General features: G+C 41.5%; 1 protein-coding gene across 2 annotated transcripts in view; it reads left to right on the top strand.

Moving 5' to 3' along the window:
- The window catches only part of MFSD6 (major facilitator superfamily domain containing 6), a 33477-nt gene extending 17310 nt beyond the window's left edge, over window positions 1-16167 (top strand). The window contains exons 3-7 of one of the 2 annotated variants that reach the window (XM_058188607.1): window positions 6198-6295; window positions 8767-8928; window positions 11436-11534; window positions 12747-13024; window positions 13831-16167. In XM_058188607.1, coding sequence (XP_058044590.1) covers window positions 6198-6295; window positions 8767-8928; window positions 11436-11534; window positions 12747-13024; window positions 13831-14001 — 808 coding nt within the window. In that variant the 3' untranslated portion in view covers window positions 14002-16167. The remainder of the gene's footprint in view (window positions 1-6197; window positions 6296-8766; window positions 8929-11435; window positions 11535-12746; window positions 13025-13830) is intronic. The other variant, XM_058188616.1, reaches the window with a different exon arrangement.
- The last annotated feature ends 876 nt before the right edge of the window (window positions 16168-17043 follow it).

Raw genomic sequence — 17043 nt, 5'->3', positions numbered from 1 at the left:
CATGCAGCCTCCCCAGCAACCTGTCCATGTCCTCGGGAGCCACAGAATCAAACTCATCCCAAACCACATCAACAAGACGAGCCTCAGTCATCTCATCTGGATCATCGCAATCTTGGTCCAAGCTATCCCGAAGCTGAGCGATTTTATCGTATAGATAACCACTAAACTCCTCGGCACGTCCCTGTAAGGTCATCCCGTCCCCTGGTGAAGAGGGCGGGTCACCCGAAACAGGGCGGCGGGCGGTTATCTGCCGGCGCAATGAGGGAGGAGGCGAGAGAATCGACCCCTGCGGCACCCCACAAGTGAGGCGCCTGCGGCGATCTCTGCCCCCTGTCAACACCGTCTGCGACCGGTCGGAGAGGTAGGAGGAGAACCACCGATAAGCGGTGCCTCCACTCCCAACCCCTCCAACCGGCGCAGCAGGATACCATGGTCGATGGTATCAAAAGCCGATGAGAGATCCAACAGGACCAGGGCAGAGGAGCAACCCCTATCCCTGGCCCTCCAGAGGTCATCCACCAGACCAAAGCTGTCTCCGTGCTATGCCGGGCGGAAGCTGGACTGGAGCAGGTCTAGATAGACAGCTTCCTCCAGGTACTGAGGAACTGCCGTGCCACCACACTCTCTACAACCTTAGCCACAGCGAAGGTTGGAACTGGGCGATAATTACCCAAAATAGCTGGGTCCAGGAAGGCTTCTTGAGGAGGGTCTCACCACCGCCTCTTTCAAGGCAGCGGAAAGACCCCTCCATCAAAGAAGCATTTATAATACCCGAGCCAGCCTCGTGTCACATCCTGAGTGGCCAGCACCAGCCAGGAGGGCACGGGTCCAGTAAACATGTAGTGGCATGCAGCCTCCCAGCAACCTGTCCATGTCCTCGGAGCCACAGAATCAAACTCATCCCAAACCACATCAACAAGACGAGCCTCAGTCATCTCATCTGGATCATCGCAATCTTGGTCCAAGCTATCCCGAAGCTGAGCGATTTTATCGTATAGATAACCACTAAACTCCTCGGCACGTCCCTGTAAGGGGTCATCCCGTCCCCCCTGGTGAAGAAGGGAACGGGTCACCCGAAACAGGGCGGCCGGGCGGTTATCTGCCGGCGCAATGAGGGAGGGGGCGTAGGAACGCCTCGCCACCCTCAGTGCCACTAGGTAGGTCTTTGAAAAAGACCTAACTAGTGTCCGATCAGCTTCGGAGCGGCTGGACCTCCAGGTGCTCTCTAGGCGTCTTCTCCGGCGTTTCATCTCTCTCAGCTCCTCAGAGAACCAAGGAGCTAATCGAGATCTGCGCCGGGTCAGAGGTCAAAGGCACGACACGGTCCAAAGCCCCAGCCGGCCTGTTCCCAGGCCGCGACTAGTTCTTCAGTCGTGCCGTGGGTAAGATCCTCAGGAACGGCCCAAGCTCCGCCTGGAACCTCTCAGGGTCCATCAGGCGCCTGGGACGGAACCAACGCATTGGCTCTCTCCTGCAGTGGTGAGTAGCGGTCTGAAAGTCTAGGCGGAGGAGAAAATGATCTGACCATGACACCGGTATTGTCACTAAATCTCTTACTACCAGATCATTGAACCACTGTCCAGAGATATAAATCCAGCGCGGATCCCCCCGTGTGAGTAGGGCCATCAGTTACTTGAATCAGGTCCAAGGCCGTCATGGAAGCCTGGAACTCCTGAACCACTGTTGATGACAAGCCAGCCGATGGCAGATTGAAATCACCCATGACCAAAAGTCTGGGGATCTCAACAGCCACCCCGGCAAGCACCTCCAGTAGCTCAGGCAGGGCTGTAGTCACGTAGCAAGGAGCCAGGTACGCGATCAACAAACCCATCTGATTCTTATGGCCCCACTTCACAAGAAGGGATTCACAGCCGGCTATCTGAGGAACAGTGGTCTCTCTCGGCTCTAGACCCTCTCTCATTACAACCGCCACCCCTCCACCCCTACCCTGGGCCCTTGGTTGATGGAATGCTCGGAAACCTGGCGGGCACAGTTCAACTAGGGGCACCCCCCCTTCTGCACCCAACCAGGTCTCCGTAATGCCCATAAAGTCCGTGGATTCCCCCTGGATAAGATCGCAAATCAGGGGGGCCTTGTTAACCACGGACCGGGCATTGCACAACATCAACCGGAGGCCCGGGCTCTGAGGATCCTGACCTTCCGGGGAACGGGGAAAGACTAGGGGGCCGGAGCACGCGATCGCTTTTAAACAGCGAACACGTGCTCCCAACGAACGATACGCCCCTTGCTTCCGCCATATCTGCCCTCCCACTTACCGTACAGATGGAGCCAACTTCCAATTCTGGAACGAACCCCTCACCCCTCCCTCGGACCAGATGAAAACGCCGTGAACTGGGACTGGGACTGAACCAACCCTCCCGACGGGATCTCCTCCCGCCACTTCCTCCCCTTTAAAAACCCTTATTAAAAACCTATGTACAAAACCCCATAAATTCTTCTTCCTCATGCCACCTCTCCGGTGCTTTTGTAATTTGCATGTTCTTATATATTAGGATACATAAACATTCTGCTTGGTGTCTTACACTGAACAAGTACAGAGCAAAGAACTATATTTTCGTGTACTATTCATGTAAGGTAAACAATTATTTCTTACAATAAGTCAAGGATCTGCAAAATTAGCCATTCCATGGTCGACCAGATTCTAGGTCAGCACCCTTGGATGTTCCATTTCTTCTCCTGATCATGCTGATCCAGCCATGCGGAGAGTGATCTAGCAGTTTTCTAGAGGTTAACCCCCTGAACTGAACACTGTCGATGGTGTTCCAGTTGGAAGAGGCTTCTTTCAGGGGCTGAATCGAGTCGAATACCACAAACTGCTTGAAACCAAAATTGAACTGTTTTGTTTTTTTTCGTTTTTTCCCTATCCTAATAACATTTGGTCTTGGTAAGTCTTAATGATAACTGTAAGACTTTACGTATGTTTGAAAGTACTTTAAGAAAATATCTGAAAATAGAGGGTCTTCCTACCTTAGCCATGAAAACTGGCTAAATGTCTTTGGGCCAGTTATTCTCTCTCAGCCAATCCACCTTACAGAGTTGTTGCTGTAGAAAAAATAGGAAGAAGAAGATACATATACTGGGTACCTTCACCACCTTAAACTATTCGTAAACATAGTAAAGGCCATATACCAATAAATAAATAAATAGACATGAGGTGGAATGGAAAAAGGGGAGGAAGATAAGATGGTTGTGCAGATGCAGGTTACTAATGAGACAGATTACAATAAGCAAATAAAAACTCATTATGTTTATTAAGATCTTCTGAGATGGCCTGAAACCTTTTGATGTGTATGTGAGTTCAGCAGTTTCTTGCTTTATTGTGGTGGTGGTTTTTTTTAGTGTGATAGTTCCAGAATAGCTACTTTGAGACCTATAATGGAGTGTCCTGGCAGGTTAAAATGCTCCGATACTGCTTTGTCCTTGTTTTGGGTCCTAATGTCATTATTTCTGTCCATTAACCTGACCTGCTTGTACAATATAGAGTCCACAGGCATATTGCTGTTAAATGATGATATATATCTTATTGGAGAAAAAACATGTGAAAATATAGCTAATCTTATGTGTGGGGACCCGTTATTGTGTTGTTAATGTAAATGCAGGGGCAAAATAACCATCTGGTTTTATTGCCGAGTCTTTCTCACATTAGCATCTGTTGTTTCTGAGAATCTGCTTCAGGTTATCTATTTGCAAGTATGGGTTTGCCACCCAGTGCTTGAGAAAGTGTAGTGGATTGCAGATTATTAATAATGTATTTCAACCGTTTGAGATGTGAACCGTAGGTCAGAGTTCCCCAACCTTTCCGGCTTTGCAGACTGGCAGGGGGAGAGGATTGCACATTTATGTGCTCGCCCGCAGCTCGCACAAGTGGGGATGCGCGTGTGCACACGCTCACCCGCCTTTTCCACAGCCAGGTTGCAAACACCTCACGGCCCACAGTTTGGTGACCCTGGCTGTAGGTGACAACCTGTGGTGTTCTATTGTTCTGTCTTTATGATCTGTCTTTTGTTAGGTTTTTCCCTGGAAATTGATTTTTATCTGTTGATTTGATTGTTGATCTTGTTAGGTGGATAGTCTCCTAAATGCAGGGTTTAAAGTAGGAGTTTGCTGCCTGGTCTTTTCAAAAGTAGCTGCAGTCATATAGTCAAGCATCCCCTCTTCCCCTCAGGCATTCTTCCATTTTCTCAAAACAGTACATTCAAGCAGGTGGGGAGGTTAGGCCTTCTCCCCACTTCACCATGCTAGGAGGCTTAGACTTTCTTCCTGGCACTCTGCTTAATGACTTGTGTGTCGTTTAACTGCAACTGAGAGAACCAAGATTGTGATCATTGAGTGAAGCTATCAGGTAGCGTCTTGTTTACCACCCCCCTCACTCAATTATCAAGATTCCAGACCCAATTGTGGTTATAAGTGAAAGACTCCCTACTGTAGATCCAGTTTCGGAAAAATAAATATTTATAATTATGAACATATTTCGGATTTCAGACATTCAAAAAGACATTAAATATGCCAGTGAATCCATATGGGCTCCGTTAATATTGAAATATATTTGTTTCCAATCTTATGCATTTAGAAAGACAGCTTATTCTGATAAAGGCATGACATATTTACAATAAATATTCTCTCTTTTGCCAGTTATATTTTTTAATTATTACTATTTACTTTGTATAGTTTTACTTCAAGTATAAGCCAAGAAATATTTTTAGTAATTAGTTGAATATTCTTACTATTGTATTTATACCTGGCACTTGAGACTCAATAAAATACAGCATATGATTTATATTTATTCTTTGTTGTTGTTTTTTTTAAAAAATGAACCCCGCTGGTTTCTTTGCAGTAGTACTCAGAATGATCAACAGGAAAGCTATCTTAACAATTCAGTGCCAATAAATATTTAAAGCAATTAGCGCATATACAAATACATCTAATAATATACTAATATATTATGAAAGATAATAAACATAATAAAATGCTTTAAAAGAAATGTGCAACTGTTACTGTGCGTAACATTTTCACTGAAAATACAGGTAGTTCTTGACTTACAACCACAATTGAGCCCAAAACTTACGTTGTTAAGTAAGAAATTTGTAAAGTGAGTTTTGCCCCATTTTATGACTTTTCTCGTCACATTTGTTAACTGAATCACTGGAGTTGTTAAATTAGTAACATGGTTCTTAAGTGAATCTGGCTTTCCGATTGACTTTGCTAGTCAGAAGATCGCAAAAGGGGATCACATGACCCTGGGATTCTGCAACTGTAATGTGAGTTAATTGTCAAGCCTCTGACTATAAATCACATGACCATGGGGATCCTGCAACAGTCATAAGTGTGAAAAACGAATTTGTACCCTATGACTATCATTAAGTGTTGTAAGTTTGTACCTTGATGAAGGTATCTTTTCTTTTATGTACACTGAGAGCATAAGCCAATAAATTCTATTCTATTCTATAAGTGTGAAAAACGATCTTAAGTCATTTTGTTCAGTGCCCCTGTAACTTTGAACAGTCACTAAATGAATTGTAAATTGAGGTCTACCTGTAGATTGAACGGTAAGTGGGATTCTGCAATGAAATGTTGCAGTGTCATTTTTTCACTCCATGTCATTTCTTGCTGTACCACCCTACTTGTCTATTTTCCCCTTCAACAAACAATACTCTTCAGTATCTGCTGATTGTGTGTGTGCAAGCACACACACACACACACACACACACACACACCTTTGATTCAATTTTTGTTTCCTAGTGACTGTTTAAACTACACTCTTCAGTTTCTTGACAAAATTTCAAAAGAATTGGCTCCTTCCTAGAGCTGAGAGAAAGTGACTAAAAGTCTCCCAGCTGGTTTTGTGCCTAAGGCAAACCTAGAACACAGTGGTCTCCCAGTTTCTAGCCTGGACACTTAACCACCATACCGGCTGGTTCTATTTGTTGAGTAGAATGGGCAAAATGTATCAAATTTAAATAGTTTGGGCGCTACTATCTCTGTGTGTTTTCCCTCTGCATTTTAAGGGGGTTTGTGAACAACTTGATGTCCAGTCCTGGATATATATATATATTTGAAATCTTCATCTTTTGTGAAGCTGGAGTAGATCAGGTTGAAAGCAATACAGATAATTTGTTGGTAAGAATATTAGAACACATCAGAAGTAATCAGCGATTTCTCCTCTCATTTGCTTGCAGAGTCCTGTATATTGGTCTTGCCTGCAATACAGCTCGTTATATTTACATCTCCTATCTAGAAAATGCTTGGACTGTTTTGCCTATGGAAGTCCTTCAAGGTAAGAAAACAGGGTGCTTCTGTGTTTGAACGCTACAGTCCAGGTTCCTACTTGTAATGCCTGCTGAGCCATAACTAAGCATACGGTAAATCCTCCTGGGCTTCAGCTTTCATCAGGGATTAATCCAAAGGGATCCGTCTCTTTTTGTGCAATTCTATCATGGCAGGTGGAGAAAAAAAAGGCGAATGACAGGAAGTGGTTTCTGCAGTTGGCAGACATAATATTCTGCCATGTGATCTAAGCCAACAACACACCCTTTCACCAAACAAGGGACTCCTGATGAAACTTGCAGCAGATAAGGCTTAGTTGCTAGCAGGGCTGTATCTAGAAGGCATTAATTTCTTAAGCCTGTTAATATCCTATTACCTATAATTGAAAGGAAAATATTGTTTTTTTTAAAACCAACTACACATTCAGGCAGAACCAGTTTTGTTCTGTTTTGGTTAATATCAGTCATTTTCTGTGACTGAGGTGAAAGTTAAAGGCCAAGTAGCTGATAATGGATTTGGGGGAGGGAAGAGGTGGAAATTCTGAGATCCAGGCAACACTTGTTGAGATGTATCCTGCGCCCTATGAATTAATGCATCTGAGTCAAAGGGAGGCAGTGCAAGTCCAAGAGATGCTTCCAAGTCCAAGAGAAAAAAGAGGAATAATCAGGTCCTCCAAAAAAACCCCAAAATTAAAGATTGCCCATCCAGATTAGAATAGCTGTGCTCATAAGACGTTTTCATCCATTAAACTTAAACTACCTTTAGTCTTTTCCCTCACCCAGGTTAACATTCTTCCCTCACTTGGGTTAACATTCTAACTATGAATAGAATGTTTTTATTTATTTACTATTAGATTTATATTTTGATTTGTACAACTGAAGGCATCATATATAATGTTCCCACCTCCTATTTTTCCCCACAGCAGTGACCCTTTAAGGTGGATTGGTGTGATAGACCACAAAGGGGAAGTGGTGTGGTGGACTATAAAAAATGGTAGTTTTCCAAGAAGGAGAAAGCACATTCCAGGGGGGGTGAGACAACAGACAACACAACCCAGAGCTGGATCACAGAAGGAGGAAGAGATTTAGAATAACCACTCCCTAGAAACTCCCAGGATATATCAGTTAGTGTTAGAGTAGTATAGGATTGGTCTGACAAGATTCTATCCGGTATGAGCAAATAAAGAACTGAACTTTTGTCTTGATTGTTCTATGTTGTTCTTGGGCTGGGCCTGATAAGAGTGAGAGTGACTGGTCCAAAATCACACCTTTTGTGGTTAAAGGAAGACTAGAACTGAAGTCTCTCAGCTTCTATTCTAGCTACCTTAACAGTTACATAAAACTGGTTCTCCAATATTCATAACATTAATTGTAGTACTATTTAATATATGTAGTATTAGCAAGTATATGAGTGAAAGAATGAAGACTGCAGCAATATTGCTTGGAATTTGAGCTTGTTACTTTTTGAAATTTGTTTTTGCTATCTTCTAACTTAGGAAATAATTTATTTTGTTTTTACAAAAAAAGAAAACCTAGATTAGTTGCAAGATGTATTTTACTAAAGGTTATATTAAGTACTCTATTAAAAGTATGGAAACTTTATTTAATTTAAATGTGACACTTTACAGGCAAGTTAATTGACCAGCCAAATTTATTTTCATGATTTTTTTAAAAGTAAAATATATTTTGCTGAATTTGTGCATCTATAACAGTGATGGTGAACCTTTTTGCCATTGCATGCCAAAAGTGGAGGGAGCATGGGGGGGGGTGTCACTTGTGCCACACCCATAATTCAATGTGCCCCGCCCCCCTGCTTTTGGCACACAATGTCACAGTGGCCTTCTGGAGGCCATTTGCCAACTTCCAGTGGGACCAGAAGTCCCATTTTTCGCCCTCCCCAGCCTCCAGAGCCTTTCTACGAGCCTGGGGAGGGCAAAAATGGCCTTCCTCACCCCACCCCCTTGAGGCCAGAAATAACCTGTTTGCCAACTTCCGTTGCATTTTCAATGCCATTGTAACTTCAAGCGGTCACTAAATGAATTGTTGTAAGTCGAGGACTGCCTGTACAGTTTTTAAGATATATTTCATGCCTCACTGTTCACATGTGGGCAACTTGAGGACAATGTGATGCTCACTGCTCAAGTAGCATTCCTACTTTGCTTACTTTCTCTGCATTCAGATGATGAGTTTTTGGAAGACCTATATTGTTTCTTTGGCTACGAGTGAAGTATTCCGGGAAATAAAGTCTTTATAATTTCCCCAGATATGATGCTAATGAAGGAAGTGACAGGTGCTAGATATATGAATGTGTTCTGGCACTCTTTACCACCAGCCTCATTCAGTTTTATAGTTCTTGAAGAGTACACAGGGCTCACAGCTCCACCCTAAAATGGCCACGATCAGTATTTGTTGTTTAACTCCAACACGCCTGCAGAACAATCATCTTTAGAATACATGGTGCTTATGTTTCTGTTCTTTGTAGGTGTAACCCATGCAGCCATCTGGGCAGCTTGCATTTCCTATCTAAGCGCTGCGGTGCCTCCGGAACTGAGGACGTCAGCCCAAGGGATCTTGCAGGGCCTTCACCTTGGCCTGGGTAGAGGATGCGGAGCAATGATTGGTGGAGTGTTGGTCAATTATTTTGGTAAGGGAAGTCTGGGGATTTATATAACTTTCAACTGTTTGAAGAGAGCTTTTCCTCAACCGTTGTGGAAATGGAAGAACTATGGTAGCAGTCAGAAGTGCTACCAGGCTCCTCCTAATTTGGCTTTCCTCAACCAGATGCTGTATAGTTATCTTTAGGTCTATGACAATTCGCCACGGCTAACTCCATGGCCAACTCACTGCAGGACAACTTGCCATGGCCATCTCGCCACAGGGCAACTCACTGCTGGACAAGAGTTGCACTAATACCAAAGAAGTGGTGGAATAGACTCATTAAAGAAAAGATGCAAAAAGATGGATAGAATGAAATGTGAATGGCAAAAATTAAAATATTTTTTATTTATTTTAAATAATTAAACAGAATTGTCAAAATGACCCACGGTGAGTTGGCCATGGCAAGTTGGCTGTGGTAAGTTGGCATGACAAGTTGGCTGTGGCAAATTGGCTGTGGCAAGTTTTCCCATTCCCGTCGTCTTAGGCTGTAACTCTCACTTTTGCAGGCAACCATAGTCAATTTGAATACTTTCCTTTGTTTGGCTGTCAAAATGCTCAGAAAGGAAAAAGTCACACTGGGGAGAATGCAGCCTATATCAATCGCAAATACCGGTATCAATAACTCAACTTTCTCTGCCGTGGTTCAAGAGGCACATCTACAAGTCTCCGAACTTCATCTCAAAGTGACTTTGCTCACCATCTTCTAGGAAATATTCCACATGGCGTTCCACTTTCTTCTTATTCTCAGCCCATAACCAAAACCAACTAATTGTGAGATTTTCAATTCAGTGCGGAAGTAGAGATTTTCATTTTCTGTCAGCACAAACCCTGCTATTTGCATGATAGATGGTGCTCTTGCAATGACTATGGTGATTTAGTAGCTGGGCAGACTGGCTGGTTTGGGATGCAGCCTCCTCTCTGGTAATTATTGCTATTATTAGATTGAACACGGCCCAGACTTGCTCTATGAGAAAAATGGGCTGTTTTGGTGCCACAGGAAAGGTGCATGCAGGCTGTACTTCTGATCCAACACTGTACACAGAATTTATCCATGTGGCTAGAAACGCCAAAGTCCAAAGCTCTCTTTGGGTTCTCTTTACCTAGTTTTAGGATTTGGGTGGAGAATAGATGATGGTTTAGGTCACATTTATGCAGAAATACTGAAAATTCAAAAGGTGTCACAGATGTTTAAGCACCGCTATAACAGTCAGATGCCTTTGCTGATTTGCAACGAATCACCCAGCTCTACTTTCTACCCACTTCTGAATTATTCGAATTTTGGAAAGCTTGCAGATTCAGAAATCATGAAGCGAAACCAAAGTCTCTTTTCTTCAGAGTTTGCAGCAGATAATATGTGGTCTTGTTTGAAAGAAATAGAAAATTCTTCCAAGTGTAATATCCAATGAGTACCAAACTTTTAATGAGTATTAAAATGATTTTTTAAAAATACAGACTTCTACTGTGAGAACATTTATTTTCACACTTTCCAATTCCAGTTATAAGCCAAAATAGACAAGTGTGCACATTTCTAATGAAACCTGAGACCCCCTAATGGGTCCTTAAAGAACAATAACTATTAAAAAGCCTCTCATACTGTAGCGTAAATAAAACCTATAATAATTATCTTGTGTAATTTCCTTAATGTGTACTGTAAGGTCATAGCTATTCAGCAATTCTTAATGAAAAGTATTTGTAAATTAAGATCGTTTCCTCTGCTTTTTTTTTTAAAATGGCATCCATTTTTGCCTGTTCAACTAAAATACAGTTCCACTTGTCTCTTTGATCTCAGCATTCATGACCCAAGCCATCTTCTGCCTTTTGAGGGAGAATAAACAAAATGGTGCAGTGATCCACTACTTGGTGCAGCTGCTTCCTTGAAGGACGACTCCTCTCATATGCTTCTGCGCGGCAGAAAGTCTCGTTTAAATGAGGATAGGGGTTTGTTTGCTTGTTTTTGTGCCACTGAGTCAATTTTGACTCCTAGGAATTGCCCATTATTCTTGGCAAGATTTTTCAGAAGTGATTTTCCATTCCTCCTTCCCTGGGCTGAGAGAGAGTGATCTGGCCAAGGTCACTTGCTGGCTTTGTGCCTAAAGCTAGAACTAGGGTAATAGTCTCCTGATTTCTAGCCTGGTGTTTTAACCACTACACCAAATGGGTTCATTTATTTACTAAAGCACAAGAAGGGCATGCTTTAGTAAATATGTCTACCTTGTCAATTGCTGCCATTCAACTGAATAGCAATAGCGCATAGACTTATATACCACTTCATAGTGCTTTACAGCCCTCTGTAAACCATTTACAGAGTTGACATATTGCCCCCCAACAAACTGGCTCCTCATTTTATCCACCACGGAAGGATGGAAGGTTGAGTCAACCTTGAGCCAGAGAGAATTGAACTGCTGGCTGTCGGCAAAATTAGCCTGCAATACTGCATTCTAACCACTCCGCCACCAGAATCAGGCCTTATTCTGTGTGCTTTTTCCTCTACAGGAGCAGCCTCAACCTTCAGAGGGATAGGAATGGCTTTTCTTGTCATCCTCTTGCTTTTTGCTTTGATTCAGTGGGTGGCAGTTCAGGATGAGAAAGAAGGTAAAATTATTATTCCTTAGGTATACAACCTTACCTAACCAGTTTTTCTCCTATGGGGTATTTTTAGTTTGCATTATCCTGAAGTCCTTTTTGCCTTTTTTTTAGAAAAAAATTGCTGTCTCTAATCAATTAGCCGGGGTGATGACTTTTTATGACTTTGGATTGGATTAGTTCATGTGACATATTGTGTTGTTTACCACATAGCTTTGTCTACTCTAGCCCTACCAGATCTGAACTCCAACAATTCAAATAGCTTCTAATGGCAGCAGGCCTAAGCAAAAATAGGTTAATATTTGTTGCCATCTAGTGGGCATTGGTTGTTTTGCAGCCATTACACTATGCCTTTATAGTAGATTGGGTTGCTGGATTTTTTTTTCCCCTTCATGATGTCGGATTGAAGCAACAGTAAACCTGGTTTGTGTTCTTGATATAATACAGATTGATTTAAAGTAATGGAAAGACATGGGTAAATGATACCAGGAAAAAAGTGGTAAAATCCAATGTCTATAAAAAATGGTTTCTGCTAGTGAAACAATTTCTCCCAGTCTTCATCCCATAAATTTGTGATTTTCAACATGCAGATCTATCTGGAGGTTGTCTCTGGAGTGTTTTTGGCTGTATAGAAGGATGTAGAATGGGGAGAAATGTAGAATGACTCACATATAAGCTAAAAAGCTTGCTAAAAATAAGCTTGCCTCTATTAGTCTACCTCTTTGTATAATAGGCCTGTTTTAAAAATTGGTTTTGTAGATGCTGTGATACATTTCTCTGAACTGCATCTTAGAAGAATTAAATGACCTAAAATTAAATGAGAAGTTTGAAAACTTGGCTCCATTTGGCTGTCCCTGTACTATTTTCTTTGAAAATAAGATTGGAAGTTAAAAATTATTGATAATTGTTTTATACAGTGCTTGGTTTTCCTTCTTGCAAACAAAAAGAGCTATATTGCAATAGATTGAGAGAAGACTCCTTACTTCTGTTGTATTATATTGGGTGTGAAGTATTTTTCCCCAGTACAGTAGCTAGCAGTCAGTAAGTGCTAACTTCATAATTGAGGAAATGGAGCTTGCTATCAAAATCTAGCAATGGATTCCTACTACAGCCAGAGAAAAGCTAGGATCCGAACGCTGGATTCAGAAAAGTGCTTGCGCTGAACTCTTAGATGGTGAGTTCTCTTGAAGTGAACATCCTGTCTGTTGTTTGAAATTTTAGAAAAGACCATGCTGGCTGAAAGGATCCCAGTGCCTTCAAGTCCGGTGCCCATTGCCACGATTGATCTGGTACAACAGACTGAAGATATTATGCCTCGCCCGTTGCCCAAGCTTCCTGCCAAAAAGACCAAGCACCAAGAAGAGCAGGAAGATGTACACAAGCCTGCTTGGGGTGTCAGTTCTTCACCCTGGGTTACTTTAGCCTATGCTCTTTATCAGATAAAAGAGATGGTTCAGCTCTCCAAAACCAATCAGGCACTCGAAAACCAGCCTTTGCAGGTAACCAGGGCTTACCAGGTGCATGAAAGGTATTTCCAAGCAAAAAGTTGCACACACCTGATACTCAAGGCTTTCCAATTCTAAAACAGAAACTCCAAAACTACAGTATTAGTATAATGCAGTTAGAAACAGGTGACCCTCTATGCCGGGGGTGTCAAACTCGCGTCACGGCATTGTCATGTGACAACGAGGTTGCTTTCTTATATCAGTTGGTTCGTGCACAGGATATAAAATTAATCTTGTTATTTAGTATTTTTACTTGTTTAGCTGGAGAAGAATGTTTTACAGCACATTCTTAGGTTAGCAATGTCTTTCTTGTAGCTATCCCTTTTGTGATTATTAGGAAAGATAGTTTACTTGTCTGCTGAAATATTCATAGTTCTGCTCCCAAAATAGCACAGTGCTGACATTCCAATAGAAAGCACTGCATAGAAAGTCTATGAGGAAAATATGTCCAAGTGCATAAAGAGAAGCATGAAATGTATTAAGCTATGAGGAATGTTCTTTCTTACCTACACAGAATTATTATAATTTGTCTTAAAATACACTAAGTCTTTTTTCTACATGCTTCTTGGGGAAAAGCAGTTAGGAAAATATAGGACAGGTAAGTTTATCTGATCTGTTACCTGCGTATGATGGCTTTTGCTCTTGCTTGAATGCTTGTGCGCTGTGCTGTGTATATGATTTTGTGATCCTTGTTAAGAGGAAGCTACCTTGGCTTACGAGGAATGACAGTTTCTGTGTATTTTCTGAACAATTCCACATAGCCGGATGTTAACTTGTGGTTTTCCCTTCTTTTTTTGTAGAATGCCAGCAGTAATCATGATTCCATACCAGATAGTCCTCTGGATCAAAGACCTGATGGTTCAGTGGTAGAACCTTCAGTACCTACAGCTACCCTTGAAAACCACCCCAGTTTGGACTGCCCTGTTCCTTCGGAAAGCAGAGCTCAGTCTCCTGAGAGGAGGCACGAATAGGACTTTTCTTGAATCCAGCTCGCGGCACTGAATACTGCTCTTGGCAATCAGAAATAGACTGACGTGGGAGTTTGAGGCCTCACTTCTTGGCAATAGTAACCTGATACAGCCAAAGCTTTTAAAATATTTAATGCCTTTTCTGTGACAAACCTGAGGCCTGTTGCAGGAACAATTTGGAAGGCTAAGCAAAAGCGGCCGGGTTAATAACTAGCAAAGGATCACGCTATTTCATCTAAAGTTGTTTTTTTCCCCACCTGAATGGAAGTGTTGTAAACAAACACATCTGATTGTCTTCATAATTTTCTGGATTGTAATTAATTTTCACGGACAAAACCCCCCGCCATTCAGTTCCATTTCTTCTTGCTTAATGCACTTGAACATTTTAATTCAATATTAGGGAAAGGGAAGACAAGAGCTCATAGCAGTTTTTCTTAGACAGTGATTATTTATTATGAGGTGCAGGCTTCCCTAGAGCAGTTCTGTAACCTACCGAAACTTTAGAGAAAATACAATAGTTAAATACGGAAATGAAGGAAGGAGCCACATAGAATTCTGTCTTTTGTAAAGACTTCTCAGAGATGCTGAAGAACTTTTGGCTGGTAAAGTTCTACATGAAGCATTTGCTAAAGCCTTCCTAACCAGACAAGTGGCATTTATGTTGCTATGGCCAGGCCAGAGCGCATTAGCATTTTAGAAAGAACCAGAACAAGAAAATGTGATTGTCCATAACCCTGCAAGAACAGGATATGGGTTGAGATGTGTGGTGTTGTGTTTGAAGACCTGAACTGTGAGAGTACAGTTGGAAAATACTAATGATTTTATATGGGATGAATTTGCCCTAATCACTGAAGAGGGATTGTCCTACAGAAGCAATCTATGTGGATTCTTTTTTGCCTCTGGTGTATGTGATAGGGGAACATGACTCCTTCACCTCAGACAGATCCGAGAAGTTCCTACTTGTGTAACACAATAACAACAAAGGGTCAGAAATGTCCAGCTTTATTAGATTTTTGGGAGTGGTGATGCTGATAACACTTCCCTAACCAGGGCCTGCAGTCTGTTCTGAAAACCGGCAATGAGAGGATGTTTAGCAGCAGGCATATATATCAGCTGCTTCTTGAGAAGTTTTCTTAGCCAGGCCGATATAGTTTATTTTACGATAGAATATGTTTATTTAAGGGGAAAGGGAATAAAACTTTATAGAATATATTTAAAGTGCCTGTGGATTGGGAAGGGGTATAAATCCTAATTATTGTATAGGAAAGGAAGACATAGTTAATAATAAAAGCAGCTAGAAGAAAAAAATGGATATTGATCATGTTGTCTTAGCACTACTTTGTCAAGACGTTGACAGATTCGGATTTGACATTTCACATTTCACTGAATTGAACTCAGTTCCCGTACATTCTTTGTTATTATAGCTGAAGGAAAACGTTAGAATCAATTTTGTAGCACTTAGGCTTCAAGCATATACTCTATATCAAACTTAGCCTTCCTTTAGAGGAGTCCCATTCATGCGTGGTTTGCCCAGATGGTTTTTGACTTCTGCCAGCCAGTGGGATGCCATTTATGCCCCAGGGGGTGGTGTGGCTCATAGAATTAAATTTCAGATACTTGATTTTGAATGCAGAATATAGAATACCTTAAGATAGATGTTAAGGGTGTTTTCCTTACATAAGCCTTAAGGGACTATAACAATCTGTACCTGGGACCAAATATTGGCAAGTAGTTATTAGCTATTTTTTGCACTTCAACTTAAATGTACTGTAAATTTCTCTTGACTTGTTTAAGTGACCTTTAAAAATAAAATCAGAAATCTATTTATTATATGTTTATACTGCAGAGGGAAGGAAGGAAATGAATTTTTTTTTAAAAAACAAAGTAGACTGAAAATGTTTATTTAAAAACAGACGGTGGATCCTTTAGATGAACTTATCTGAAGTCTACATGATTAACGCTCTGGTAATAACTGTTAATGTTGGATATCTGAGTTGTAAGGCATTGAACTTGCACATTATGTTTACTTATCCAACCTGCCTGTCAAATCGGTTCCTTCCTTGTTTGTGAATGGGCTGTAGACGGCTCTTGTATTTGTGAAATTGTTAAAATGTAGTGAGATAAATAAAATTCCATGTATATGTCAAAAATGTCATGTCCCGTTAAAAACAAAAAAAATGTTAAACATTAAAAACCATAGGAGGGGATGGATTAGCAAGCTTTTGTATTTACTAAATACAGTACTTTTATTAGGCTAGTTTTGAGATACTCACCATTCAGCATCCCTTCTCCAGTTAATGGCTGACTAGTGCCAGGTCTTTAAAGAGTACTGGATGAAGCACAATATTAACAAGATTTATGATCTAATCTGACTGCTTTGTTTGCAGAAGGGGCGAATGGGTGACTCATCTCATTCAGCCATTGGATGACCGCAGGTATTCAGCATGTTTGTTATCTGCTTTATATGCACTGAGTGCCTCAATGCTGAGGGAACATTTTGCTAGTCTCCTGCTGAAAATGAAGAAAAAGGATTCACTAACTTTTTGCCAAGCGATTGCACAGCAAGAGTTCTCTATAAAATTACCAGCAAGGAAACCCTCAACTCAATAATGACCATATTTGAAATCATCATAGCTCTTAAAATGGTTATGAGGACACTTGTCCTGCAAAAAGTTGTTTTTGATAATCTCCCCACACTGAGCTTGACTCCCATTTACTAGGTGACTTGTCCCTTTCTTCTTCCAGGTTGCTTTTATAACTTCCCTACAGCCTGGGATTTTCTGGAGGACTTTGTTTTTTTCTAAGCACAGGTTAAGTGTCTCTCTTTTATCTTTGAGGTTAGCCGATGTTGGCTTGACACGGTCACTTTTTGCAAAACAAGGCAGCTTTTCTTCTTTGGCACCTAGAGTGCAATCAAATTGTTCCTGCTCTAATCTAACCCTTCTCATTTGCTGGTACATGAAGCACAGAAATTCGTTGCAAGTGCAGACAAGTATTGATCGATGGTAGTCTGGCTAGTTCAAGAGCTGCCCTTTCCTTTTCCTT

This window comes from Ahaetulla prasina, chromosome 1 (assembly GCF_028640845.1).
Source record: "Ahaetulla prasina isolate Xishuangbanna chromosome 1, ASM2864084v1, whole genome shotgun sequence".
NCBI classification, from domain to species: domain Eukaryota; kingdom Metazoa; phylum Chordata; class Lepidosauria; order Squamata; family Colubridae; genus Ahaetulla; species Ahaetulla prasina.
The sequence above is the reverse complement of the archived record's forward strand: the minus strand, read 5'-3'. Positions and strand labels throughout refer to the sequence as shown.